At 41.4% G+C, this 25,147-nt stretch overlaps 8 protein-coding genes across 12 annotated transcripts; 5 read left to right on the top strand and 3 right to left on the bottom strand.

Annotated features, from left to right (window-relative positions):
• Positions 1–1,317: 1,317 nt before the first annotated feature.
• On the top strand, positions 1,318–13,055 carry LOC133836450 (serine/threonine-protein kinase D1). Its single transcript, XM_062266948.1, has 8 exons — positions 1,318–1,565; positions 6,308–6,952; positions 8,180–8,324; positions 8,401–8,538; positions 8,689–8,873; positions 9,714–10,704; positions 11,301–12,038; positions 12,100–13,055. Exons 2-8 carry the CDS (start codon positions 6,827–6,829, stop codon positions 12,294–12,296), a joined length of 2,520 nt encoding a protein of 839 aa, XP_062122932.1. The 5' UTR covers positions 1,318–1,565; positions 6,308–6,826; the 3' UTR covers positions 12,297–13,055.
• A 101-nt stretch (positions 13,056–13,156) lies between these two features.
• LOC133836458 (uncharacterized) lies at positions 13,157–14,194 on the top strand. Its single transcript, XM_062266958.1, has 3 exons — positions 13,157–13,822; positions 13,892–14,046; positions 14,113–14,194. Exons 1-3 carry the CDS (start codon positions 13,171–13,173, stop codon positions 14,191–14,193), a joined length of 888 nt encoding a protein of 295 aa, XP_062122942.1. The 5' UTR covers positions 13,157–13,170; the 3' UTR covers position 14,194.
• A 103-nt stretch (positions 14,195–14,297) lies between these two features.
• LOC133836455 (uncharacterized) lies at positions 14,298–16,719 on the top strand. The gene is made up of 3 exons (XM_062266953.1): positions 14,298–14,449; positions 14,502–15,120; positions 15,185–16,719. Exons 1-3 carry the CDS (start codon positions 14,383–14,385, stop codon positions 15,660–15,662), a joined length of 1,164 nt encoding a protein of 387 aa, XP_062122937.1. The 5' UTR covers positions 14,298–14,382; the 3' UTR covers positions 15,663–16,719.
• Positions 15,733–16,789, bottom strand: LOC133836460 (dynein light chain Tctex-type). Of its 2 annotated transcripts, none has more exons than XM_062266961.1 (2): positions 16,102–16,789; positions 15,733–16,050 (listed from the first exon to the last, which is right to left on the bottom strand). In XM_062266961.1, the coding sequence occupies exon 1, from the start codon at positions 16,557–16,559 to the stop codon at positions 16,224–16,226; it is 336 nt and encodes a 111-aa protein (XP_062122945.1). In that variant the 5' UTR covers positions 16,560–16,789; the 3' UTR covers positions 15,733–16,050; positions 16,102–16,223. The 2 variants fall into 2 exon arrangements, with proteins under 2 accessions (XP_062122945.1, XP_062122946.1); XM_062266962.1 differs by having other exon boundaries at positions 16,109–16,789.
• A 324-nt stretch (positions 16,790–17,113) lies between these two features.
• LOC133836452 (2-(3-amino-3-carboxypropyl)histidine synthase subunit 2) lies at positions 17,114–19,696 on the top strand. Its single transcript, XM_062266950.1, has 2 exons — positions 17,114–17,347; positions 17,412–19,696. Exons 1-2 carry the CDS (start codon positions 17,186–17,188, stop codon positions 18,687–18,689), a joined length of 1,440 nt encoding a protein of 479 aa, XP_062122934.1. The 5' UTR covers positions 17,114–17,185; the 3' UTR covers positions 18,690–19,696.
• LOC133836453 (mitochondrial-processing peptidase subunit beta) lies at positions 18,732–20,843 on the bottom strand. The gene is made up of 6 exons (XM_062266951.1): positions 20,701–20,843; positions 20,219–20,425; positions 19,828–20,156; positions 19,403–19,773; positions 19,252–19,343; positions 18,732–19,189 (listed from the first exon to the last, which is right to left on the bottom strand). The coding sequence occupies exons 1-6, from the start codon at positions 20,767–20,769 to the stop codon at positions 18,845–18,847; spliced, it is 1,413 nt and encodes a 470-aa protein (XP_062122935.1). The 5' UTR covers positions 20,770–20,843; the 3' UTR covers positions 18,732–18,844.
• Positions 20,844–21,108: 265 nt separating this feature from the next.
• LOC133836459 (cyclin-C) lies at positions 21,109–22,066 on the top strand. Its single transcript, XM_062266960.1, has 2 exons — positions 21,109–21,696; positions 21,755–22,066. The coding sequence occupies exons 1-2, from the start codon at positions 21,109–21,111 to the stop codon at positions 21,968–21,970; spliced, it is 804 nt and encodes a 267-aa protein (XP_062122944.1). The 3' UTR covers positions 21,971–22,066.
• Positions 22,037–24,982, bottom strand: LOC133836456 (phosphatidate cytidylyltransferase, mitochondrial). 4 transcript variants are annotated; one of them, XM_062266957.1, is made up of 4 exons: positions 24,802–24,982; positions 24,390–24,477; positions 22,258–23,103; positions 22,037–22,201 (listed from the first exon to the last, which is right to left on the bottom strand). In XM_062266957.1, the coding sequence occupies exons 3-4, from the start codon at positions 23,095–23,097 to the stop codon at positions 22,037–22,039; spliced, it is 1,005 nt and encodes a 334-aa protein (XP_062122941.1). In that variant the 5' UTR covers positions 23,098–23,103; positions 24,390–24,477; positions 24,802–24,982. The 4 variants fall into 4 exon arrangements, with proteins under 4 accessions (XP_062122941.1, XP_062122940.1, XP_062122938.1 ...); XM_062266956.1 differs by lacking the exon at positions 24,802–24,982 and having other exon boundaries at positions 24,390–24,593; XM_062266954.1 differs by lacking the exons at positions 22,037–22,201; positions 22,258–23,103 and adding an exon at positions 23,122–24,278.
• Positions 24,983–25,147: the final 165 nt, after the last annotated feature.

The following is a 25,147-nucleotide window of genomic DNA, read 5'->3' as shown; positions in this document are numbered from 1 at the left end:
TCACTTTTTAAATGAGAATGATAAATGCACTATTGAAATACACAAATATCATGAATTGAATATTTATACATGGCGTATGCGTAATTTTGTGCAGTGCATGTCGAAGTAAAAAAGCTCTGCGCAGCTTAAGAGCAAAGGGCAAAGTAAAAGCGTGCGATTCTCTTAAAAGAACAAAAGAGGCAAACGCAAGCTTTTAAGCTCTTTAGGGCTTTAGAGACGACAAAATTTCAGAGATAGCAGTTTCAATTTAATAGTGAAATGATTTTAAATATAAAAGTAAAATAAATGTTAATAAATGTTAAATAATATTTTATTTATCATAATTATTCTTGGAGCAACTCTCCTAATAGTAAGAAAGCAAGCTCTGAAACTCTTTAAGGCTTATGAGACGACAAAATTTCGGAGATAGCAGTTTCAATTTAATGGTGAAATGATTTTAAATATAAATGTAAAAAAAATGTTAATAAATGTTAAATAATATTTTATTTATAATAATTTATTTATAATTATTCTTGGAGCAACTCTCTTAATAGTAGGAAAGCAAGCTCTGAAACTCTTTAAGGCTAATGAGACGACAAAATGTCGGAGATAACAATTTCACTTTTACACATTCGAAATAATGTGAAATAATATTATAATATTTTAAAAAATAAAAATAAAATAAATTTAAAAGAATATAAAAGACATTTTTCAAATTATTATTTTTATTCGTTATCTGCCCTGACAACTCTGTTAACTGCACTCTCTTAGACACGTTTGCTCTCTCTCGTTCTCTTTTTTTTTCCCACACATGCGCCGCTCTCTTTTGCTTACAACTCCGAAGACACCTGTGAAAGCTCGTAATCGAATTTGGCGGCTATTGAATGCCGACGACGTAAACAAAAGGTAAATTGCCAAAGCCACCAGAAGAGTGTACAACGTAATCGCAAATGTTATAAATAAACAGCAAAAGTTGCAATTAAGGAAATGCGTCAAGAAGGTGGTCGGTGGGACTATTACTACACTCGCATTGCCATACTGGAATATTGAAATCGTAAGCATTGCGTCAACATAAACAACAAATGCCACAATACCATATATACGAATATATTGTACGCTCTCTTCTCTGCCGTCTGACGGCTTTTGGGAGCAACACTGAGCCACGAGCGAGCTGAGCAGAGCACAGTAGAGCAGAGCGGAAACTGAAGCAAAAGTGCGAAGTGAGAAGTGAGAATATGTGAGAATAGCGAGCAAATGTTGTTTGTTGTTGGTGTGTTGCTCCGAGTTGTGATGTGAACTGATGCTTTTGGGTTTTTGATGGCGTTCGGTTTCAGTTTTTGTATCAGTTGCGCGGCAAACGAGCCAAAGTACAAACGTGCGAATTATCCTCGTTAGCTGCGGCGACCACACTGTGCACAGTGGGGCCAAACAACGTGAGCGCCTAACGACGCGAAACACGGACGTGAAGCGAAGCGATGCTGCCACAACGGTCGCGTTGACACTAGCACAAAAAAAAGAAAAAAAAGAAAGAAAAAAATTAAAAATTCGAAGGAAAAAGCGCCTGACGAAATGGGCCACGAGTGAAGGTGTGTCGTTTGTGTCTCTTTCTCGCTCGTTTGCTCTATATCCCAGTGTATGTGTGTGTGTGTGTGTGTGTGTGCTGGCAATGCATATTAATTATTCAAATTAATTGCAAGAAATACGCTACAAGTGTACAACAAGTACATACATTATTTATACACATACTTTTGACAACACAAATTGCAGTCGATGCTACAATTTTACTTTGAGCTTTTCAACACTCATATAATCACATCAAAAACACAATGTTATTTTGCCAAAATAAAATTTGAAAAAATAATACCACAAAATAAAAAAAAGCGAAAGCAACTAAAGAAAGCCAAGCGATTAAAATAACAAAAACATACACAGAGATGAGCTGACTTTGCTGACTTTATAAGGCAGGTTTTTGTTATTGTTTTTCCATTATTCTGTTATTGTTTCTGCCGCTGAGATGAGCTGTCTCCCTCTCCCTCTCTCTCTATCTCTATCTCCCTTTAAGTTCTGAGTCTGCATACGACTGCGAGTACAATGTGTCATTTTATTAGACATTTGTTGTTGTTGCCCAATATAAATGTTTGTCTGCCTTCAAGGCGCTGTTCTAACACACATCTCCATCAAGTCCGTCAGTCGTTTAGTCCATCTGTCCGTTTGTCTGCTCATCCACAATGTACAAGTGGGAGCGTGGCTAGTAAGACAAACAAATAAAGAAAACACGTTCAAGTTATTCCTTGGCCTTGGTATTTATGACCAGTGCGTCAGCCTGGCGTATACTTGACATGAATTCCACCCGCCGCGGCACGACGCCCCATTCTCAGCACTCTGAAATGGATTTATGAGTTCAGTCAGTCTCTACTATATATCCCATTCATCCCGGTCACCCAATCGTCCGCTTATCCTCGCCGCCCATTTGGGTCGATTTACTCTAATGGCTTTTTTGGCCCTTGTCGCTGCCGTTGTCGTTGCTGTTGTTGTTGCTGTTGCTGTTTTGTCTCCACCCACATTGGAATTTGAACTTGTCGTGGCATCAGCAGTAGCATCAGCTTCAGCTTCAGCATCAGCAGCATCTCACTCTCAGTGGCCCCATTATCACCTTGCTAATTATCTATCGATGATGATGCCATTGCCATGTGCCCTGCTGCCCGCTGTTTGACTGTTTGACTGTCGCCTTATCAGCCAGCCGACGTTTTATGCCTTCTAAGTATTTAGCTATTTATTATTTGCATTTTATTTTGCTGTTCGCCGTTCTATTTTAGCTTTACTGCGAAATGAAAATCTAATAATATTCCAATAAATAAATAAACATGTGCGAGAGCTGGACTTCGGGGATAGACTACTAACTATTCATACTATACAGACAGACGAAAACCATTCAGAGTCCTTTGGCTTAACAAAGGATAGATGTACAAAAAATGTAATAACTAATAATAATAATAATAACCTGTGAATAGCTCTGAGCAACTTACGAATTTCCAAATGGCATTGTCCCCAGCTTAGTTTTGCGCATTTCTCTCAATTATGCGAATAAAAATAAATAATGGACATTATTATTGAGTGAGATTTACGTATTGCGATGATAAGGTTGTGTATTTTATAAAAGGTGGCTGTGAAATACCCTGAGCAGCAATAGAAAAAAATATACAAAATTAGTACAAATATTAACAAACTTCAAAATCAAAACAACAAATGAAGAGTATACTATATCGGATACTTGGCTTAGAGATTTTCTTTTTTGACCCATTTCTAATTGCATTACAAAATTAATTTGCTGAAACTCCTAAGAGCAGACTATTAATTATTAAGTGGGAAAACGTTGAAAATGTAATGAAGTAGAATTAGCCAAGCCTTTAAGGAAAATAAGACAGGAAATTTAATAGTATATATTTGCGAAGTGATTCTCAGCTACTTTAGCATTATTAAATTTCAAGTGAATATTTTCAATTTAACAAAAAGAAATCCCTATTCTTTTGGTGTGCGCTTTAAACAAGGCAGATAGGAAAACAACAATTGAAAATGATTTTCCGGCACGTGTGCATCTCTAGACACACACACACAACTGAAAATGTGGTGTTATAGTACAATGAAAATCGCTTATCAGCCACCACAGGTAGTTTTTCGCAAGGCCTTGACAATGACAGCCAAAGAAAATGGGCGCATATGAAAGGGCGTTGAACAAAAGAGAATACGACAACGACAACGAATACGACGACGAGTGAGTGCAAAATTGAAGCGGCAAACACAACCACAGCAAATGTTGCTGGATAATTTTAAGGCAGCGCAGCGCCAAGCAGAAGAAGGCGGTGACGTTGGCGGTGGCTCAGCAATAGCAACAGCAACTGAAGCAACTGAAGCAGCGGCAACGGTCGTTACAACAATCCAAACAAAGGAAACAAACAAACAGGCGAATATTATGGGGCGAAGAGCTATAAACCGATGGGGCCATAGACTAAGAGAGGGGCCAAGCGGAGCGAAGTGTTGTGGCTGGGTCGAATGCTTTGGTTCATGGTACACACACACATAGACACAACCACACAGTCACACTTACACACACTAGCTCTCGTTCTCTCTCTATCACGTCCACTCTCTCTACCGTTCTGACTCTCTGTAGTTGTGTGTAGTAAAACGGGTTTTGAGTTTGCTTTTGCCACTGCTGCTGCCGTTGCTGCTGCTGCTGTTGCTGCTAGTGTCGCATTTTCAGTCAGTTGGCCAAGTCAGTTGCTCTTTTGGCTTAGTTAACTCAGAACGTGCCGCGGCGACAATGGCAACAACAGTAGCAGCAACAACTACATCAAATTGCAACGAATAGAAATAGCAAGAACACCAAGAGACAACGTCATAACGGGTTAGTCACAATGCGTCAGTTTGGCATCCATTTGATGATGCTGCTGCCACTAAATACAAGTGAAAAATTCAAATGCGGATCACAAGTTACTATAGCAGTGTACTCCATATACATATATTGAGTAGTAATCTATAATCATAATTGAAAGATTCTTGTAGGGCAGCTGTTGCTCTGTGTTATGTAAATGTCAAAATTCACAAAGCTGCTTGTATCTCATGGATACCAATAAGATTTAATGCTGTATCTCAGCTGTGTGTGTGTGTGTGTGTGTGTGTGAGTGTATGTGAGTGTTTAGCGCGTGTGTGTAAAATGCCAGAATTGGCTTTTGGCTCAGTGCTGCGTCATTTGCTGCTCAAAAAATTCTTTCAGACACTTCAAGTGTTTCGACCAAAAACTTCAGCGTCCAGCAGCTTCAATTGAAATACAAAACGCACTTGGCACTCGCTTTTGGTTCCTACGCGTTTATCCATCCCTCTGGCGTCTCTCGCCACAGCAACAAGACCCACAAGAAGAAGATGATGAAGACGAAGAAGAAGAGGAAGCAGTGACAGAACAACAACAACACAGCAACAACAACAACAACTTTACTGTCCATACCATACACCTACTTAAAAATTTAGAAAGTTGCTTGTCTGCCACTCGCTTGAGTCTCTTTCTTGACTTGGCTTTCATTTCTTTGACTTTGGCTTGTTGTCTTCTAAATACACACGCACTTTCTCACACTCACTCATCTACATATATGTATGTTTGCGTGTGTATGTGTTAAGAAAGTATGCATGTATTTTGTATGTACTTAACTCCCTCACCCCTCTCCACTCTCCACTGCTCTCTGCATTCTTTTCCCAGCTGGTGGCCCCAACATATTTTCGCTCCGCTTACACTAATTGTTTTTTGGTCCCAATATCTAACAAATTTTCCTTTAAGCCCTTTATTTCTTGTTTAATTAAATTGAATTTCTTTCACATTAGCTGCTGCTGCTACTGTTGCTGTGTTGAGTATATATCTATGTATATTATTTGTGCAGGCTGCTGGAATAATATTCTCGTTGTCTCTTATATGTCAGGCCAACAATTAGCAACCGGTTTTTTTTAATAAACCCAATTACCTTTTTCTCTCTAATGTGAATAAATTTGAATACACTCCTCCGATACGGCATTATGAAATTGACTTTTGAATGCACGCGCACTCAATATTTATAGCTCCATTGTTTGAGAGACACGCTCCATGACCTAACTTACTAAATCTTTAGATTTTGTGTAAAAGCTTTCAAGTGAACTAATGCTAGCTTAATATACGTATGTATATAGTATTTGCGTTTGCACTTCATCAGATAATTACGGATAATGAATAATGATGATAGAGGCATTAATTAACAATTGGCTTCATGTGGTGTTCACTCTTGATAAGTGAATAAGTTTCTAATTTATTGGCATACATTAATTCCATCTACTCTGATTAGTTGTGATTAGTCACAATTTTCGAAATAGTTTCTGTTCAACTTTTAATGTATTTTGTAGGAGTTGCGTATACTTAATATGCTACTGTTTATCTTTAAGCTTATTTGTATTGGAAGTAAATTGGATTTTTATTATTTAATAGTATTATATTTCTATTAATTATTGGACAAACCACTTGACTTTTAATACAATTTATTTATTTTTTAGCTGCACTTTAAAATCAATCAAGTAGAGCGGACTTTAATTTCATTTTCATTCAACAGACGCGTATTTAATTGCTTTTGTCAGTGGCTCGATTTCGTTTTTATTAACCTGTTATATGGTGCATCGACTTTCTGACAAAGGACAATAAAATCCTTTGTATTGTTTGCAATAAATACAGCAAACATTTGATGGACGCCATAAAATAGTCAACACAAAACTAAACCAAAACAATGCTTTATTTAAAATCATTTTATTTATTTTCCAGATATTTTTACAACCCGTAAATGGCCGGCTGTCTGGGAAAAAGGCGCTGATTATAAACCGCGACTGACTGCGCCAAGCCAAGCAGTAATAATAATAATAATAATAAACCGCAACCCGCCGCACAATACTAAATCCGAAGCCAAACCGCAAAACTTGCATTAAAACGTCCACTGAGAGAGAGAGAGGGAGAGAAAGAGAGCAAAGCAATAACAACAATAAGAGCCGTAAACACAAAAAAAATAAACAGTACAAAGTTATTTCGTCCTTGGCATTTTGCGAAGCCATCAAGTAGCTGGCAGCAGCTGTGCAAAAAAAAAGGACGAAGGAAGAGGAGCAAACGCTGCTCGAGTTGAAGACGGAATATTTTTATTGAGAACATTGTGGCCGGAGAGCCCCCGTTAATACGGGGACAACCGGACATCGTGAAAACGCAATCGTGGCCCAAAGACATTCACATCACAGTAACAGCAACGGCGGCGGCAGCGGCGCTGGCAGCGGCGTTGGCAGCGTGCCCGTCATCATGGAGGGACCCGAGGTGACGTTCCTCTTTCAATTCGGCAGCGTGCGCGATGCCGTCTGTGTGCCAGCGAATGCATTGACACTCAAATCGCTCAAGGATTTGGCATGCGATTTCATCAACACCAAGGTGAGTCCTTAACCCCACCGCCCCCCTTTAAATGGGTCACCATCTGTCGCCTTAATTATGCAAAGGTTACAGCCAGAGTAGAGTGTCAATATTTTCACAATCCGCGCAAGCGGAACGCGGTCAAGTCAACACAGTCCATCGTTAGTCCATCTTCTCCCCCAAAGGACTTCAATGTTTGCTAGTGTGGCTATGTGTGTATGTGTTTGTGTGTGGATCTTGATGCGCACGTGTGAGTACCTAATAAATTTATGTGCGCACAATAATTGCTTAATTTCATTAAGTAAGTCCGAGTTGCATACATCGGAGATATAGACAGAGAGACAGAGAGACATTTCTGTGGTGCGTAGTTAGCCATGACCAATTCAATTAACCAACTGGCAGCTGCGACACTAGCTGTTAACTCCTCCTCCTCCTTCTCCTCCTCTTCCTACGCTGCCTTAGCTAAACCTCCTTCTGCTTGATTGTCCCGAATCAGGCAACGTTGTTTCCACCCGGCGTGTCAGTGGCACGTTCTGTGGCCTTTGTGGCAGCTTAGTTGAGCTTCGACAGCTGCTTCCGCAGACACCAGTATCAATTTTCAATGTCCTCAACAAACAAACGGGCTACGCTTACTATGCGACTCAATTGGTAACTAGAATTGTGGCATACAAATAAGTATATCCTTAACACCAAAGACTACAAAATTATCTTAATTGTTATAAAATCAATTTAAGACTGATAGAAAAAATTGTGATTTATGTTTTAAAATAATGTTAATGCTTAAAAATGAAATATAAAACAGATCTTATATATTTCTTATGTTTCATTTCGATGGCAAACAAAGTATCTAATTAAAAAATAAAATAATAATTACTAGAAACAAGCTTTATAATATCTTCTTTATTAAAGAAAAGAACTCCTCACTTATGTCACTTTTTAGAGCATTAAAAAGTTCGCATAGTAAGCAACGACATTGATTGCACATAACTTAATTGATATCAATGTGACATTTGGTAAATATTGTTAGCAGACTATCCAATATCTATAGAATCTTATCGCAGAATCAATTAAGATATGATATGATAGCTCTCTGATAACATTGTTCAGCGTATGCAAAATGAGCGTTAAATGAAGCAAAGCAAAGCAAAGCATATGAAATGCGAACATTTATCTACAAGTTGAATATCGTAACATTGGCGTCACTAACAAACTATATTTTATCGTGTATTGTGTGTATTGTGCTTTCAGATACCGGACAGTGGACTGACATATCTGTCAGAACGCATACTGCTCTTCATTCACGACTATAGCACGCCGAATGTGCTGCACATCATCAATTCCGCAGCGGAAGTTGTGGATGAGACATTGGTGGAAATTGTATTAACAGCCAGTCGTGAGTATCCCAGTATTCTTAAGAGTTGGCCATTTTGAGAAATGTCATTTACCAATACACAAATCATCATCCATAGCCATACTATATCCGACGTCGGAAATGCCAACACTGAAGCCGCACAGCCTCAACGTGCATTCCTACAAGGCGCCCACATTCTGTGATTTCTGCGGTGAAATGCTGTTTGGTCTGGTGCGTCAAGGACTCAAATGCGATGGTATGTAGATACATTCACATTCACAACCACACACCCTCACACACACACACACACACACACACAAACACACACAGTGTCATAAAAACTAACTTGTAACTCGCTTGTGGTCGTATGTGTTTAATCCCAACCATACAACCGCTTCCATCACAGGCTGCGGTCAGAACTATCACAAGCGATGCGTGGTGAAAATACCAAACAACTGCAACCGCTCGAGTGATGCCACATCACGACGCTCGTTCACATTGCATCCACCCCGCAGCCCATCCGGTAGCTCACAGCAGTCGCTGGTGTCCAACGAGGAGTCAACGGGTCGCAATGACTCAAGCACTTCACTGGTAAAACGCATGTCGGACCTTATGAATGATATTATTAAAAACTAAGACACACACACATATACTATACATAGAATCTCTCTGAACGTTAGCTAGTTAGTTAGTTATTAGTATTAAAATGGTGAACGGGTCTAGCTACGAGTATTTTTGCGCATTGTACTTAATTAGCTCATTGATTTATTTATTTTTCTACTCTTTTTTATTGTATTATTTTCGCTATTTAAATAAACTTGCAAACAGCTTAATTGCTTTACCTTGACTTTTATTTGAACCATTTTTAACTGCAATTAAAACATTATTTGAAATACTCGTAGTGGGATACTTGATAGAATATGACGTATACGACTCGACGGCATTAAAACTAATTGTGTTGCAAATTTTTGAAGCTAAATTTGAATTTGATTTAGAAAATGTAGAGACAGTGATTTTTGTTTAAATTTATACTTCAGCCTTTGGGCTGCTTTAGCTATAATTTGAGTAGTTTGTAATAATTAAAAATGAATTGAACCTTTTTAAATATCACATTTAAAATGCAATTATTAGCTCTTATTTCACAATTTCATTTTTACAAATTAGCTAAAAAGAAACTGAAGTTTTTTAATTATGAATGAAATAATTTTCGCTCAACAAAACATTTAAGCATTATGCTTAAAATTAAATTTTGGCATTAACGTTAGTTTAGCATTAGCAAAACTTGTTTTCGTAGAAAGTTTCCCTCATTTAGTTAAATACCCGTAAAATTATTACTCATTGTAGACACATGTAGTTCATCTATAAATCTTTTTGTTTTCCGTTGAATATCCAAGTTAATTATTTCTCTATTTTGTCTATGTCTATGCATAGAATATACCCGGCTACACGGGACGCCATCAACGAACTCACTCGGCGAGCAGTCGCAACGGCCTCACCACGCTCCGCATACCACACACCTTCATGGTGCACACCTATGGCATTCCGACGGTGTGCCAGCTGTGCAAGAAACTTCTGAAGGGACTGTTTAAGCAGGGGCTGCAATGTCGCGACTGCCAGTACAATACTCACAAGAAGTGCATGGACAAGGTGCCGCAGGATTGCACGGGCGAGGCGCAGCTGAGTCAGCTGCAGGCGGAGATTAGCGATGGCACGCCGCGCAAGGATCGCGACAATTTCTTTCGCGAAGAGTTCGATGACAGTGACTTTGAGGACGGACCGTCGCCACAAGCATACCACAACCAAAAAGCCTTGACACAAGGTACAAATCTGGTAGCCGGGCGGCCACGTGAGGCACCAAAAGCTTTAACCAATGCCCAGAACTCACCGCCCGAGCTGGTAAATGGCGGCATGGCGGATGAGAATAGTGCGCGTAGTGACACCAAATCCAGCGATGGCCAGTCGGAGCAATCGCAATCATCATCATCCTCCTCGCCCAGCGCCAACATTCCCCTCATGCGCATCGTGCAGTCGGTTAAGCACACCAAGAAACGCGGTGGCCAAGCTCTGAAGGAGGGCTGGCTGGTGCATTACACATCGCTGGACAAGGCACTCAAGCGTTACTATTGGCGTTTGGACTCCAAGACCATAACGCTCTTCATCTCGGAGCAGGGCAGCAAATACCACAAGGAACTACCGCTGGCGGATCTGCTGTCGATTGAGACGCATCGTGATCCGCGCGTGGATAGCAACTATTGCTTCGAACTGTGCACCGCGAATCTCAGCTACTATGTGGGCCAGGATCCGCAGCTGGGTGAAGATCAGGCGGTGCGTCTGCCGCCGCCGGACAGCGGCATTGGCACCGACATCGCCAAGAGCTGGGAGACGAGCATACGCCAAGCCTATATGCATGTGACCAACACACGTAAGTCAAGCCATTATGATATCCTCCTCCGCTATACTAATCCATCAATATTGTATAGATATCGAAATTAGGATTAGTAATCATTCCTTTGATTTTGAAGCTTATAAGTAACTAAGTATATTTTTCTTTAGATGTTCCTTTTGAAAAATTAAACCAGTTTTAGACCATTTTATAAATAAATGAGAGAAACAAAGTAATTTGGGTAAACATTATTTTTAAGTTTTTGTTCAAAAGAATATATTAAATTAAGATTTCTGCGGATTTATTAAACAAGTAGTATTAAACGAAAATGAAAGTGAATAAATATTAAAACAAAAGAGTAGTTCTATCGTTAATATCGAAATTTATTTAAATTTACCTTACGAACAAAGTAATATAAAATGATGAATACTTATCATTTTTGAGTAGGTATTAATTTTTTGAACAACAATTTGTCTTAGTGTTATCTTTTCCAAAGTAAAACCACCAATACTTAAACATTAAAATCATAATCTGTGAAATCGTTCTAAGTTTAAAGTTTTATTTATTTGATTTTCTTAAAAAATAATTGTGGATTTAATTACTATAAAAAAATTATTGTTTCTTGTTATATACAGAATGCTGCGAATCTGAGGAGCAAGTCCAGGACATGGGTCAGCTGTATCAAATCTTTCCCGACGAAGTGCTGGGCTCCGGACAGTTTGGCGTCGTCTACGGCGGAGTGCACAAGAAGACCAAGCGTGAGGTGGCCATCAAGGTGATTGACAAGCTGCGCTTTCCCACCAAACAGGAGGCGCAGCTGAAGAACGAGGTGGCCATACTGCAGAACATCACGCACTGTGGCGTTGTGAATCTGGAGCGAATGTTCGAGACACCCGAACGCATCTTTGTGGTGATGGAGAAGCTCAAGGGCGACATGCTGGAGATGATACTCTCGCATTCGCGTGGCCGTCTCAGCGAACGTGTCACCAAATTTTTGATCACACAAATCCTAATTGCGCTCAAGTATCTGCACTCTCAGAACATTGTGCACTGCGATCTGAAGCCGGAGAATGTATTGCTCTCCTCGGATGCCGAATTTCCGCAGGTAAAACTCTGTGATTTTGGTTATGCGCGCATCATTGGCGAGAAATCCTTTCGACGCTCTGTGGTGGGTACTCCTGCGTATTTGGCACCGGAAGTGTTGCGCAACAAGGGCTACAATCGCTCGCTGGACATGTGGAGCGTTGGTGTCATCATCTATGTGAGTCTGAGTGGCACATTTCCCTTCAACGAGGAAGAGGACATCAACGATCAGATTCAGAATGCGGCGTTCATGTATCCGCCCAATCCCTGGAAGGAGATCTCCTCAAATGGTAACAAAAGTGTATTTACATTTTGAAGAGAACTATATATTAATTAGAGAATCTTTTGCAGCCATTGACCTCATCAACAATCTGTTGCAAGTGAAGCAACGGAAGCGTTATACTTGCGACAAGAGTCTCATGCACTATTGGCTGCAGGACAAGCAAACCTATCGCGATCTGCGCAATCTCGAGACCCAAGTCGGGCTTGGTCGTTATCTCACCCATGAGGCGGATGATCTACGTTGGGACAGTGCTGGCGACATTTGACCTGGACATGCGGAGAAAACGAAAAACAATACATTGAATCCCGAACTGATGCAGCCGCTGTGCGGCAGCCATAGCGTGCCCAACGATAATAGCTACCCATCCCCATCGAATTGCGCCGGATGCCATCGCTTGTCCAGCTCACCCAAAGTGGAGGCCATTGGCGACAAGGCGCTCAAATGGATGCGTTTCCATCTCTGCAAGCACATCAAATAGCGCCCAATTCTTTTACTACATTTAATAAGCACGGACATTTTTTCAAAATCTACTTCAACAAATTTTTGAAATATCTTTAATGCAAATATATACACATATATATAATATAACATACTATATAATTTTGATCATTGTTGCACTGGCGCTTTCTCGATGTGTCTCCAAAATGCTTTTCCATGGTCATCACAATTTTATATAACTGAAATCTCTGTGCTAAAAATTTTTCTTAAGAATCAAAACTAGTTAATAGCTTAACAAACTTAACTAACTAATTGCAGTACTTAAAATTTAATATTCATACTATATAATACATATATACTACTTATATAGACCAACGGCCCAAAACAAAACTGAATCAAAATGAATGCAACGCTCAGAGCTGTGCGAGTAACTCGTTCTTTAGAACCAAATTACAAATGCATAAAGAAAACAAAACTTAAACAGCAAAAAAAATACAAAATCACAACAACAACAACAACTACAAAATAGTTTAATAAATAAACAAAACTAAGTAAAGCTTGAAATAATTAATGTTCTTACTGCTTTTATGTGGTTCAGTGGCTTGCAACGCTTGACACCCTTTTCAGCAGAACTTTCTACGAGACGTTTTTCACTTTTCCAGCTTCAGATTCAGTTGATGCACAACCATTAAACACACAAGATGCGACACTATTTGGCTAAGATTTGTCTGCTTTTGGCGCTATCCAACTTCAGCATAACGGAGTGGGTGGAAATATCGAAATCGCAGTCGAAACCAATTGGTGATGATGGCTCCCATCGCAAAGTAAACGTAAAGCAATTGACTGTTGAATCGCCACCCAAGGAAGGCTTTACCACACCGAGTCCTATGTGGATTGAGTATCAGCGCGAGCGTTTTGGATTAACTAAAAGTAACAGCAATGGCAACGGCAACAGCAACAGTAATCCTCTAGTGGTTAGCGATGCTGGTGGCCTCAAGAACAGCGCACAAATTGTGGTGCCGATCAATAGCCAGGTAATCCATGCCAGGACTAAGCTTGTGGTGCACAGCACAGATACGCCAGTTAATGTCGATGTGGATGTGCTTGTGACACCGAAAGTAGAAACCACATCACGACGTCACTCGTCGAATGTGGAAAGTGCGGAAAGTGTGTCGAATACTGCGACACAGCAGACAGCAGAAAGTGAGCATGAATCACTTGTGCCTAGCTTGAAGGGTTTCATCAAGTTTATGCTAAAAATGCAGCGGAAATGGGTTAAGAAGTCAACGCTAAGCATTGAAAAAAAAATTAAATTACTCAAGGAGATTAGCAACAATCTAATGAAGGTTATTGGTGCGTATTTCATTTTTTTAGTAAGAAAACCTACTAACAAATCGATTCAAAATCTCTTTTTCTGAAAAGAGGAGCAATTTTCGGTCCTGTGGCAACCAACGGAGTGGAAAAGACGCAAGCGACGCGGCTTATTGGATGAATCCAATTTGGATTTTCCACCGGAAGCTGCTTTAATGAGCATAAATTTTCTAACGTTTGCCGTATTTCTCATTAAACTGGTGCTCGTAAGTAAACATTTAATACAAATTGTTTAATAAGTAACAAAAAAATTTACATAATTAATATTGCAGCAAGTTGTGCAAATTGTGAAGAGCAAGCATTACAACTTCTCTGGCTTTAACATAAATACCGAAGTTGTGAGAAATCCATAGTACAGCACTACACCCTTTGAATAAAGCGCGCAATTGCACGACGTAGTGGCAACGCTGGCAGCAGTAACAACAAACATCTGGCACCTCCACTCAACTGATCAGCTGTTCATTGAACAGTTTGTAGTTTCTACACGTGCAACGCACAACACATTTTTTATTAAGCTGTTATTTTTAAGTTGTATTAATAAAATGGATGAGAAAACATTAATTGAAACTGTGCACACTCAAAAACAAAAAGTGCACGTTCCTACAATGTGTAAGTGCTTTTAATAATAACTCAGAATAAGTCGTTAAATCCTTGTTTATAGTAACCTTTCAGAATGGATCCCTTGGCGCTTCCGCCGATTTCAGTTTAATTGAGAACAAAAAGCAGCGCAATTCACGCAAACGAGCGATGATCGTAGCCGGGAGTAATGTCTACTCTGGTGATCTGCAGGAGAGTCAAGAATTCGATACGTACATTTGCATACGTAACAAAAACACCAACAAAGCAACCATTGTGCCCGTTCAACAAGCATTGCTCTCCAATAGCATCTACAAAACACTGGAGGCACAAGGTCAACAGCCATTCTTCAGCAGAGAGCACGCTACAAAGAAGCTGCTCAAAGAGTTTGGCGGTCGCAAAGCTTCGCGCTATATGGCCAATACCGAGGAGATGATGGTCAATGTGGATGTAGTGCGCCAGGAACTGGATGAGACTGTTCAAAGCTCAGTGCGCAATGGCGGAGATGATGAAGAGGACGACACATTGCCCGAGGTGAATACCAATAACCCCGAATACTTGGCCACCATTGTGCCCGCCTTCGAAAAGACGGCAACGAAAATAGACGAAGTTTATGATGTGGAGAACGTGGTGCCACAATCGCTGCTCGACCGCTTGGATGAGGAAGCCAAAAGTGTTTATGCGACACCAACAGAAAATTTACCGTAAGTCATGATGTACTTCCATAAATTATCTCTATAACCAATATATCTTCACTTTCTATTCCAGCATTGAATCGGATTATTTGCGTGAATGCATCAAGCGCATACAGGAGAAACCAATTGCTTCGAAGCAAGACTTTCTCAACATCAAGCTGATCATCTACATGGATGCGCTGCAATCGCTGATTTCGCTGCGCAAGCGCCAAATGAAACGCGTGGAGCTCTCGCGCATCACAGAGAAAGTCGAGAACGATATACGACATCGTTTTTCCGATCCCAATGCGGCCAAGTCCTGCACACGTACCACGTTCAGCACAGAGAAGGCTCTAACGCATTTTATTGTCCTGGCGCTGCTAATCAGCGAAAAGCACGAAGTGGACTCGAATACATTGTCGCGTATTCTGCGAACATCGAAGCAACGCATCGTAACCTATGCTCACATTGTGAATGCACGTCCCAAGGCGCGTTCGGACTTGCTAACGTTGCGCTTGCCTAGCACGGTGCCACCTCTAAAAGTCTCTGGACGTTTCCAGCGTAAAAAGTAAACAATATTTAAGACACCCTGTATCGGATTGCAGGCAGCAGCAGCTGCATCGATTAAACAAATTCACAGGGTGTTTTGTTGGCGTTTATTTCAAGGCCGTTTCAAATTCATTTTATGTGTATTTTTTATTTAGATTTTAATTAAATATCATGAGTAACATTTCAACACTTGGCGTGCAGCACTCGCTTTGTTTGCTTCGTTTGTTAATAAGAACTCAGGAAAAATAATACATGAACATTTCATTTTGCTAAATAGTTGGAAATTTTGCAGGGTGATAGATTCCTTCTTTTGTTTTCAAATATATCCAGAATTCGACACTGCTTTGCTCGTCATAACAATTTCATTATATACCTTGGAATATTGTTACCCGCATTGGGTCTGTATGTGAGCTGTAGATGAAACAAATTATTAGTGCTTATTACATTTGTAGTTAATCTTACTACTTACACGCAAAACAAAGGCAATCTTGTTAATCCCTCCCCCCATTTTGTTTTTTATAAGTTGTTAGTTTAGTTGTTTTTATCGTTCGTCTTCTTAACATCATCATACGACATTGTCCAATTTAAACAGCCAAGCCGAAAACGGAGACAATGCAGTACATGGTTTTATTTTCCCAGCGAACTGTGCAGCTGCCGTCGGTGTCGTTGTTCCAATAGCAGGAGCTCGCAGTGTGCAAGCCAGCGCCATTCTTTTGCATAATCATCGCAGTCACAATATATTTGTATGGCTTCTGTTCCTTCGTGAGAACTGTCAAACAGTTCTCCACTACCTGGCCGGTCCAATTGTTTACCTTGTCATGCTGGTACGCATTGCCACCGATAGTTGTCTCGATTGCCTCCTTAATTGTTTTGCTCACATCATCCACAATAAATTGACTTTCTTCGCGTGACTCATCCATATCTGTGTTTGTTTAGTTTACCACAATTGCGCTTAGTTCTTGCAAATAGTATTTATGAATTATCCGTTTTCTTTTTTGCTAGTTGGCGCGCGCTATTTACAAGCGTTGTGTTGGCGCGTCCGAATTGTCACACAAAAAAAATATGTCTGTTCTGTCTGGTCGGTTTTCGACAAAAATTTGCTTCTCTTGCTTGCTTGTTGTTGTTGAGCAGTCGAGCTTAGGGATGTGCAAAACAAAGTAAAGGCGGAGAAACATCGATGGCAAAATCGATGCTTCAATGTTTTTAAAATATTTTATATTTTTAAAACATTGATATTTAGACTCTTCTTAAGGGCTAACTCTCTAATTTATAAAGTTTATTATTTTAGCAATTAATTATTATTTTAGTTGAATATATAATATAGTTTTCCGTCACACTGTGACCATAAGCTATACTGTTATCGCCGACGCAAATATCAAAGATACACCTAAAATTGCAACCTGGCCAAACTTTTATCGTCAAAGACAGACAGCCTCGCAATATTTTGTGGCTATCGATTGTCGATAGCAAAGATTGATTGCACTGCCTATCGACCTTTCACACAATTTGTTTATTTTACGATATCTGCACTATTTTTTTTGGAATAATGAGCAATTCAACAGCCTCTGCCTTCTCCAGCTTGGATACGGCGGCCCTGGAACGCCAAACAGAATTGCTTAATGAACCGGCGGTCACATTTGAGCAAATATGGAATGAAACACATGAAAAAGTCAGCATCGGTTGGATACGACAAAATGGTTACAAGCGCGTAAGTTTTTACAATGGCCTTTCACCCAAGAGAATATAATTTGAATATAAAATATGTCTGCCAGATATGTCTGCAATTCCCAGACGACTATCTACCACACAGCAATGCCATCAGCAATTGCTTGAAGACAGCATTGGCTGCAGAAGAATGCAAAGTCTTCATTTTAGCAGACACTACTTATGGGAGTTGTTGTGTGGATGAAATTGCTGCCGCTCATGTGGAGTGCGACAGTATGATTCACTTTGGTAATGCCTGCCGCAGCAAAGCCAGCCGCCTGCCGGTGCTCTACTTGTACCCAGTGTTGCCACTAGAGTTGCCAAAAATGTTGCAGCAACTTACAACGCTGCAAGCGGAGTGCGCAGAACGCGAGGTTTGCATTTATTTTGACATAGGCTATCAGCATCTTTATGATCCGGCATCCAGCGAGGGTGAAGACACTCTGCACAGCCAGCTGCGTGAGCTTCTGCAGCCAAAGAAGCTGATTATCGAAGTGTATCCACCGCCAGCTGAGGATTGCGTGGAGAGCAAGCAACAGGCTGAATCTGCTTCAGATGCCGAGCGCATCTGTGTTTTTGTGGGCGCCGACAATCAGCGCTTTGCTAACTTGTCTCTGACCACTACAGCATATCAATGGCACATCTTAGATGGCGCCACAGCCACTATCAGCCTGAAGAATCCTCTGACAGCTCAATACATACGCCGACGTTACTATTACATCGAGAAATGCAAAGATGCCCAAACGCTGGGATTAATTGTGGCCACCTTGAGTGCTGTTGGCTATCTGGATGTGGTGACCCGTCTGCAGACGATGGCCAAGAGTCGCGGCATCAAGACACAGCTGATTTCAGTGGGTCGCATAAATCCAGCAAAGTTGGCTAACTTTCTAGAGATTGACTGCTTTGTACTAATCGGTTGTCCCTTTAACAACATGTACAACTCCAAGGAATATTACAAACCCATTGTATCTGTGTTTGAGGCTGAAATGGCATTGAATCCCGCCTGGCACATGAAATATCCAGCTTCATATGTGACAGATTTTAAACAGCTGCTACCCGAGGGCCGCAGCTTTTTGCCGTTTGATGTGACGGCTGTGCAGGATCAACAGGATGTGAGTTTGGTTAGCGGACGCGTGCGAGGTGCCCAAGAGAACAATGATACAGTCGAGACTGCTGCAAACACAACGCTGGCCACTCAAGCTAAAATGGCCTTGATGACCAGCGACACGGGTTTATCTTTTGAGGATCGTACTTGGCAAGGTTTGGATCCCGCTTTAGGTCAAACTGAGCCAGCAAAAATACAAAAGGGTCTCAGTGGCATTCCCATTAAGTACTCCCACGACTAGTTGACATTATTAACAGCAGCAATAAATAAGAACGATAACTAATCATATTACAGTGTTGTTGTATTGTATTTCATCTTTTGGTTATAATTATTATTTTGTTTTTAGCTGATCTCGCATCGAAATATGTTGTGAATTAAACTAGCAACAAACGTCATTTAAACCCTCAACCAGTACATGGAGGAGCGGATTCTGTTGTAGTCGGGCAAATTCTCGACGGGACCAACGGCAGCAACAGCTGGGCATCTGTCGTACACATACTTCATGCCCACATCACGCACATTCTGCACGCTGACGGCATCGATGCGCTGCTCCAACTCATGCAGTGGGATGCGGCGGTTATAGCACAGGATCTGACGGCCAATGTCCTCGCAGATAGGCGTGGTGCCATCCAATTGCAACAGCATGTTTGTCTTCAACAGGTTCTTGGCACGCTCCACTTCAGCCTCTGTGACCATGGTGCACAAGCGCATCCATTCGGTTTGCACATTGAAGAGCATGTCCTATTGAAAGATAAGAGGATGGTTGTCACACATATACTTAAGCAAAAGATTTATAAACTAACCTCGCACTGCAGAGGATCGCAGACGAAGTAGATGCCCCAGAGACCGGTATCCTTGTAGCAGGTGTTGAACGACTGGAAGCTGTGGCACAAATCTGCAAAGCAAAAAGTAACAGATAGAGAAGAGCACAGAGTACATAAGTGAACTACTCACTATCCTCAGCGCTGGCACGAGCCAAGTTAGATGCATTGTTGGCGCCACCGCCCTGGGAGCGATCCCAAGCACCGACCAAAGTGTTGGCCACCATCAAGGGGATGTTATCCTGATCGGTCCAGCCGCAACCTTCCACAGCAATAGCCACATGAGCCAGGGGCAGCGAGTCATCCCGCACACGCACCTCAGAGCCAGTGAAGCGGCATGGTGTCACTTCAGCGGGCAGCAAGCTGGCCTCCAGGCGGCCCAGCGACTGATCAGCCAGCTTGACGAGTTCGTCGTGCTTGACGCCACCAGCGCCAGCCAAAACAATGCGCGATGCCTTGTAGTGCGTCTGAATGTAATCGGTTAAATCGGATTTGCCAATGGATCTGTGTACAAAGCATCAATTAGCAAAGAGATTTATTGATCACAATTGCACTTACTGAATGTTCTTAGTAGGGCCCAAGATGGTCTGGCCAAGGGGCGTGCCCTGGTAGGCGGTGGCATGCAAATGGTCAAAGACCACCTCCTGAAGATTGCTCTCTACCTCTTGCATCTCACGCAGAATGACAGAACGTTCACGCGCAATCTCGGCTTCACCCAGCTTGGAGTTCTGAATAATATCGGCGAGAATCTCTACAGCCTTGGGCACATCCTTGGACAGGCACTTGGCATAGAACACAGTCTGCTCCCGAGATGTGTAGGCATTCAGATGAGCGCCCAAATTCTCGACCTCCAATTCCAAATCGGTTTGCGAACGCTTGGCAGTGCCCTAAAGCGAGAACAAGGATTACCACCTGATTTCTCTTGTCATTTTACAAATCGTTCACGCACCTTGAAGGCCATGTGCTCAAGGAAGTGAGCGACACCATTGTTCTTCTCGTTCTCGGAGCGGGAACCAGCATCGATCCAGAGTCCAACGGTAGCGGTGGAGGCGCCCGAATCCTCGCTAGCAACGCGCAGACCGTTGTCTAGCTTGGTCACCTGGGTGGCGGGTATGTTCAACAGAGTCTTCTTCACCGTCAAAGCGGATTTGTAGCGCTACAACAGAAAAACAAAAAAAATTATTTAAACATTTTAATTGATTGGGCAACACACATAACCTCAAAACTTAAGCACAGCAATTTTGTAACTTATTTTAACGGCTTCAAGCAAATGTTTTTTTAGTTGTTGCATGTTTAAGTTATAAACGCAAAGGATTGTCAAGCATTTGCCAGCTTTTAACAATACAAAAGCACATCAACAGCTTACAACATTTACAATTACGTAATTTTCAAATTGGCGAGTGTAATTTAAAACATAACTGCTGCACTTACCTTGATTAGGTCAACGCCGCGCGTAAACGAGCGCATGTTTTGCGTTACATTAAGCACACGCAATGCCATTATTTGTTTTATATTCGTTTAAGAGTTTATACTTAAAATTAGTTAAACTTCTGCGTTCCCGATGTCGCGGCGCCTGCTGAAAAATTTCATACACACATACACACCGATATTTACACAACGGTGTTAAGTAAGCTGCGGCACAAAAACAGCTGTTTGGCTCGCCTTTTGCTAAGCTGGTCACACAGCAAAAACGCAAAAGTTGGCAACGCGCAACTAATTTTCGTGGAACGCTGCTTTCGGTTTTCTGTTTACAATAGTTTTGGAATTTTAGTTGTGTTTTATTAAAATCAGATTCAAATTTAGTGCAATTTAAACTAAAACAGAGCCAACTGTGTTGAGATGGCTGGCAATTTTTGGCAGAGCTCACATTCACAACAATGGATACTCGATAAGCAGGATTTACTGCGCGAACGACAAAATGATTTGCTTGCCCTCAACGAGGATGAATATCAAAAGATTTTCATATTCTTTGCCAATGTCATCCAAGTGCTGGGCGAACAGTTGAAATTACGCCAACAAGTCATTGCCACGGCTACAGTTTATTTTAAGCGTTTTTATGCGCGCAACTCCCTCAAAAACATTGATCCGCTGCTCCTGGCACCAACCTGCATCCTGCTGGCGTCTAAAGTGGAGGAGTTTGGCGTCATTTCGAACTCGCGCTTGATTTCCATTTGTCAGTCGGCTATCAAGACCAAGTTCAACTATGCTTACACCCAGGAGTTTCCCTATCGTACCAATCACATCCTGGAATGCGAGTTTTACCTGCTCGAAAATCTCGATTGTTGTTTGATTGTCTTTCAACCGTATCGGCCATTGTTGCAACTGGTCCAAGACATGAACCAGGAGGATCAGCTGCTGTCGCTCAGTTGGCGCATAGTGAACGACTCGCTGCGCACTGATGTCTGTCTGCTATATCCGCCATATCAGGTAAGCTAACCCATTCTCTTTTAGTGTTTTATCGTTATTAAACAATCTCATCCTGCAGATAGCCATCGCCTGCTTGCAAATCGCTTGTGTTATTATGCAGAAGGATGCAACAAAACTATGGTTCGCCGAACTCAATGTGGATCTGGATAAAGTGCAAGAGATTGTGAGAGCTATAGTTAATCTATACGAACTGTGGAAAGACTGGAAGGAGAAGGATGAAATACAAATGCTGCTGTCGAAGATACCTAAACCGAAACCACCGCCACAGCGCTAAGACTTTTTTATAAAAATATGTGCATTCTATATATTTATGTTATAAGTCCTAAAAACTACTTATTTATTATAGGTACTTGGCTTGTCCACTCGAAAACTTTGTGTTTAATATCTTGGCCTTGTCCACAATCGATTTGGTTTGATTCTTGTCAATCTTGTTAAGCTTCAGATCCACATCGCGACTAAATGGACGACGCTCTGGCTTCGCTCCAGCTGCGGCGAGTTCCTTTTCCTAGAAAAAACAATTAGGTTAATAAATGTTCGGGATTTTTTGAAAGATTGGCTCACCCTTTCACGCTGCTCCTTGCGCAGTTTCTTCTGGTGCAGCTCCACCAGGGACTCGTCACGTTTGTGCTTCTTTTTATGCTTTTTGGCTATTTGCTCCTGTTCCTCGTCACGTTGACGCTCGTACTTGGCCTGCGCCGCCTGCTCCATGTCCTTGGAGCTGCAAGGTTTGGGACCCGCAGCCGCTGCAGCACTTTGTGGCGTCTTGGTCCAGGAACTGCGATCACTAAAGTCTGGTCGCTCTTTGCCCTGGTAAAAGGTTCGCTTCATATTGTTGAGTGCTGCCAGGCCACCTTTGAGTCCCACCTCAGGCAGCTCTAACATCCATTCTTCGCGCACATCTTGATCTGTTGCTGTGGCATTCAAGGAATCGCCCTGTAATGCGGCCAGCTTTAAAGCCAACGCACGTTCCTCTAGCTCGACTTGTGTGGCATTTGGCAATGGACCAAAGGTTCCACACTCATCATCATCATCGTGTTCATCATTGGGATGATCAGTAACAACACTTTCAACATTGGTGTTTTCACCAATGTTGCTAGGCATCACAGGACCAATCATTGGTGCCGCTTGTGGTTGCTTCAACAAATGTGGTGGCAATGCAGGTCCAAAGGCATCATCATTGTCTACAGCCTCCGCTAGTTGTCGAGGAGGAGCAGGAACTGTTGGCTGCACTTTTGGCTCAACTCTTCGGCTCCTCTTTTTTTCTTTGTGGCGTTTGTCGCGTTTCGCCTTCTTCGACTTCTTGCGCTTTTTCTCCACTTCTTTGTCATGTTTTTTATGTTTTCGCTTGCGTCTGTGATCGTCAGAGCTTGAACTGCCGTCGCTGCTGGAATCGCTGGACATTTTGTGCTGCAAATGCGCAAAATTAAAACTCATCATTTTTACTGTTTGCATCAAACTTTGGTATCTCTATTATAACGTCAAAAACTGTTGGGACTTAAAAATAATTAACAATATTATAGAATAGCGCAACTTAGTAAATATTGCTTGTGGCAGGGATTATATTTGATCTTAGATGTTGGGACTATGTTGAGTCCTAAGCGAAAGTCTTTTTGGCCTTACGATAGCTATACTGGAGGGACTTAAAGATGCCCGCCGTGGCAATATTCTTAATCGACTGTGAGATGCTGCTACGCCAAACGATGTCGTTGACTGAGACCTGCACAATCTTGGGCAGCAATGGAGTGATACAGAGATGTTCCACCACTTCGCAATAATCGCCACGGCAGGCGGCATTCTTTTGCAGCCTTCTACGCAGCTCCTGGGGCAAGTGTCGCAAATGGAATCGTGTTGCTGCTCGCGATTTATCCTGTTCAAAAGTGATAGATGGCTTCAACGAACCCGGTTCTTCACCATGCATGTTGACGGCCACGTACTCGGCCAGTTGCTTCATTATGGGTTGGTAGAGCGCATAGAAGTCGGCCATTTGGGGTGCTACTATGTTATGCACCTTTTGCTTGTTCTCTCCAAATATCATGCGAAAATCACCCTTGTAACTGAGTCCGGCAATCGCATGGAACAATTGGTACGCGGTAAACTTCTCGGGAAGCAGAAGGAGCGCTGTTTCGCAAGCCGATAAGAGATTTCGATCAATGGCCGATTGTAGGCGGGGATTATCTGATAGATTGACGAGACCGGTGACTGGCTTTTGCAAGCGTCCAGCTAAATACAGATATCGCCAATTTATCAAATCATCAACAAGATTATCTTCGTGCACCACGCCATACTTGATGGTAATGCCCAGATCCTGCAGCGGCACCAATGTGTTAAAATAAACCCGTGCTCCCAAGTCGTCCTGATAGCGTGCTAACAAATTGGGACCCATAAAACGCATGGCTGAATAGTGGCTGGCATGACGATAAACGTTCTCCGCATGAAATCCCAGCGAATCACGCACGCAAAATATTAAATCAATCACATTATTCGTCGACTTCTTCTGATCGTAACCCACTTGCTGTTTGACGCCCGAGCCATAAGCGAACATATAACTGACATTGCCAATGGGAAAACGGGTGACTGTCCGCCTGTACAAGTCCAGCATGGCGAAGTTGATTATGGTAATGGGGTCGGGTTTGGGTAAAGTTGCGGTTGGGATATTTGTTAGCGTGGTATTAACTGATGATTTGTATAATTACGTTTCGTTTGGGCCAATATTAGGTTGCGGATTTTCAGTTGGGCATCGAAGTAAGTGCAGCAGTTGTCTTCCTCCAAACGTCGATAGCTCTAAGTCAAGAATATATATTTATTGTATTTCTAATATTTTTATAGAAGCAGCTTAGCAACAGTGAGACCGTAGTTTTAATTTGGAGAAATATTTTGCATCGCGATATTTACCACTTGATGATTAGACTTAAAAAAAAATAACTTGTTTTGTCATTGAATAGATTTCTTTAAATTATTACCTCGAAGAACCAAAATAATATCAAGAACGCAAGAAAAATTTTGTATGACAGTAATTAACATTTAAAAACAAACAAATACGATAGACATTTGTCAGTATATTTTGTAGCAAGTGTATATAAAATTAGTGGTCCCACTCTAAATTACCGGCTATAAATTTGAGGGCTGGAAGCTGACAGATGATAACCATAATGTAAACGTAATATTTTGCCTGTTTCTTTTGAATCATTTAAAACTCATATTTTACTATTTTGATAATATTTTCACAACAAATTTTAACGCTCTGCTCGAATTGAATTGTTGATCATTTCCTTTCATTTCCATAAGTTATAAAAAATTTTGGCGCTGGAAGTAGTGTTGACAACCCTAAATTATCGGTGCTTTGTATTCGGAAGAAGAAGAAAAACGCACATTTTTTGTACCACAACATAGTTGAACCGGACCACACCGCACTTCACTCCATTTGTATTTGCAACTGCATACACAATAAATA

This window comes from Drosophila sulfurigaster, chromosome 2R, assembly GCF_023558435.1.
Source record: "Drosophila sulfurigaster albostrigata strain 15112-1811.04 chromosome 2R, ASM2355843v2, whole genome shotgun sequence".
Lineage (NCBI taxonomy): Eukaryota > Metazoa > Arthropoda > Insecta > Diptera > Drosophilidae > Drosophila > Drosophila sulfurigaster.
The sequence above is the reverse complement of the archived record's forward strand: the minus strand, read 5'-3'. Positions and strand labels throughout refer to the sequence as shown.

Excerpts from the sequence above, each read along its gene's own strand:
- LOC133836450 (XM_062266948.1), top strand. The coding sequence starts at position 6,827 with ATGGAGGGACCCGAGGTGACGTTCCTCTTTCAATTCGGCAGCGTGCGC. Across the intron at positions 6,953-8,179 it reads GCGATTTCATCAACACCAAG|ATACCGGACAGTGGACTGAC; the intron begins GTGAGTCCTTAA and ends TTGTGCTTTCAG. Across the intron at positions 10,705-11,300 it reads TATGCATGTGACCAACACAC|AATGCTGCGAATCTGAGGAG; the intron begins GTAAGTCAAGCC and ends TGTTATATACAG.
- LOC133836458 (XM_062266958.1), top strand. The coding sequence starts at position 13,171 with ATGCGACACTATTTGGCTAAGATTTGTCTGCTTTTGGCGCTATCCAAC. Across the intron at positions 13,823-13,891 it reads CAATCTAATGAAGGTTATTG|AGGAGCAATTTTCGGTCCTG; the intron begins GTGCGTATTTCA and ends TTTTCTGAAAAG. Across the intron at positions 14,047-14,112 it reads TTCTCATTAAACTGGTGCTC|CAAGTTGTGCAAATTGTGAA; the intron begins GTAAGTAAACAT and ends TTAATATTGCAG.
- LOC133836455 (XM_062266953.1), top strand. The coding sequence starts at position 14,383 with ATGGATGAGAAAACATTAATTGAAACTGTGCACACTCAAAAACAAAAA. Across the intron at positions 14,450-14,501 it reads AGTGCACGTTCCTACAATGT|TAACCTTTCAGAATGGATCC; the intron begins GTAAGTGCTTTT and ends CCTTGTTTATAG. Across the intron at positions 15,121-15,184 it reads ACACCAACAGAAAATTTACC|CATTGAATCGGATTATTTGC; the intron begins GTAAGTCATGAT and ends TTTCTATTCCAG.
- LOC133836460 (XM_062266961.1), bottom strand. The coding sequence starts at position 16,559 with ATGGATGAGTCACGCGAAGAAAGTCAATTTATTGTGGATGATGTGAGC.
- LOC133836452 (XM_062266950.1), top strand. The coding sequence starts at position 17,186 with ATGAGCAATTCAACAGCCTCTGCCTTCTCCAGCTTGGATACGGCGGCC. Across the intron at positions 17,348-17,411 it reads GACAAAATGGTTACAAGCGC|ATATGTCTGCAATTCCCAGA; the intron begins GTAAGTTTTTAC and ends TATGTCTGCCAG.
- LOC133836453 (XM_062266951.1), bottom strand. The coding sequence starts at position 20,769 with ATGGCATTGCGTGTGCTTAATGTAACGCAAAACATGCGCTCGTTTACG. Across the intron at positions 19,774-19,827 it reads GGCCCTACTAAGAACATTCA|ATCCATTGGCAAATCCGATT; the intron begins GTAAGTGCAATT and ends CTTTGTACACAG. Across the intron at positions 19,344-19,402 it reads TCGTGCCAGCGCTGAGGATA|ATTTGTGCCACAGCTTCCAG; the intron begins GTGAGTAGTTCA and ends TTTGCTTTGCAG.
- LOC133836459 (XM_062266960.1), top strand. The coding sequence starts at position 21,109 with ATGGCTGGCAATTTTTGGCAGAGCTCACATTCACAACAATGGATACTC. Across the intron at positions 21,697-21,754 it reads TGCTATATCCGCCATATCAG|ATAGCCATCGCCTGCTTGCA; the intron begins GTAAGCTAACCC and ends CTCATCCTGCAG.
- LOC133836456 (XM_062266954.1), bottom strand. The coding sequence starts at position 24,883 with ATGATTCAAAAGAAACAGGCAAAATATTACGTTTACATTATGGTTATC. Across the intron at positions 24,478-24,801 it reads AGCCCTCAAATTTATAGCCG|AGCTATCGACGTTTGGAGGA; the intron begins GTAATTTAGAGT and ends TTCTTGACTTAG. Across the intron at positions 24,279-24,389 it reads AATATTGGCCCAAACGAAAC|GCGGACAGTCACCCGTTTTC; the intron begins GTAATTATACAA and ends GGACTTGTACAG.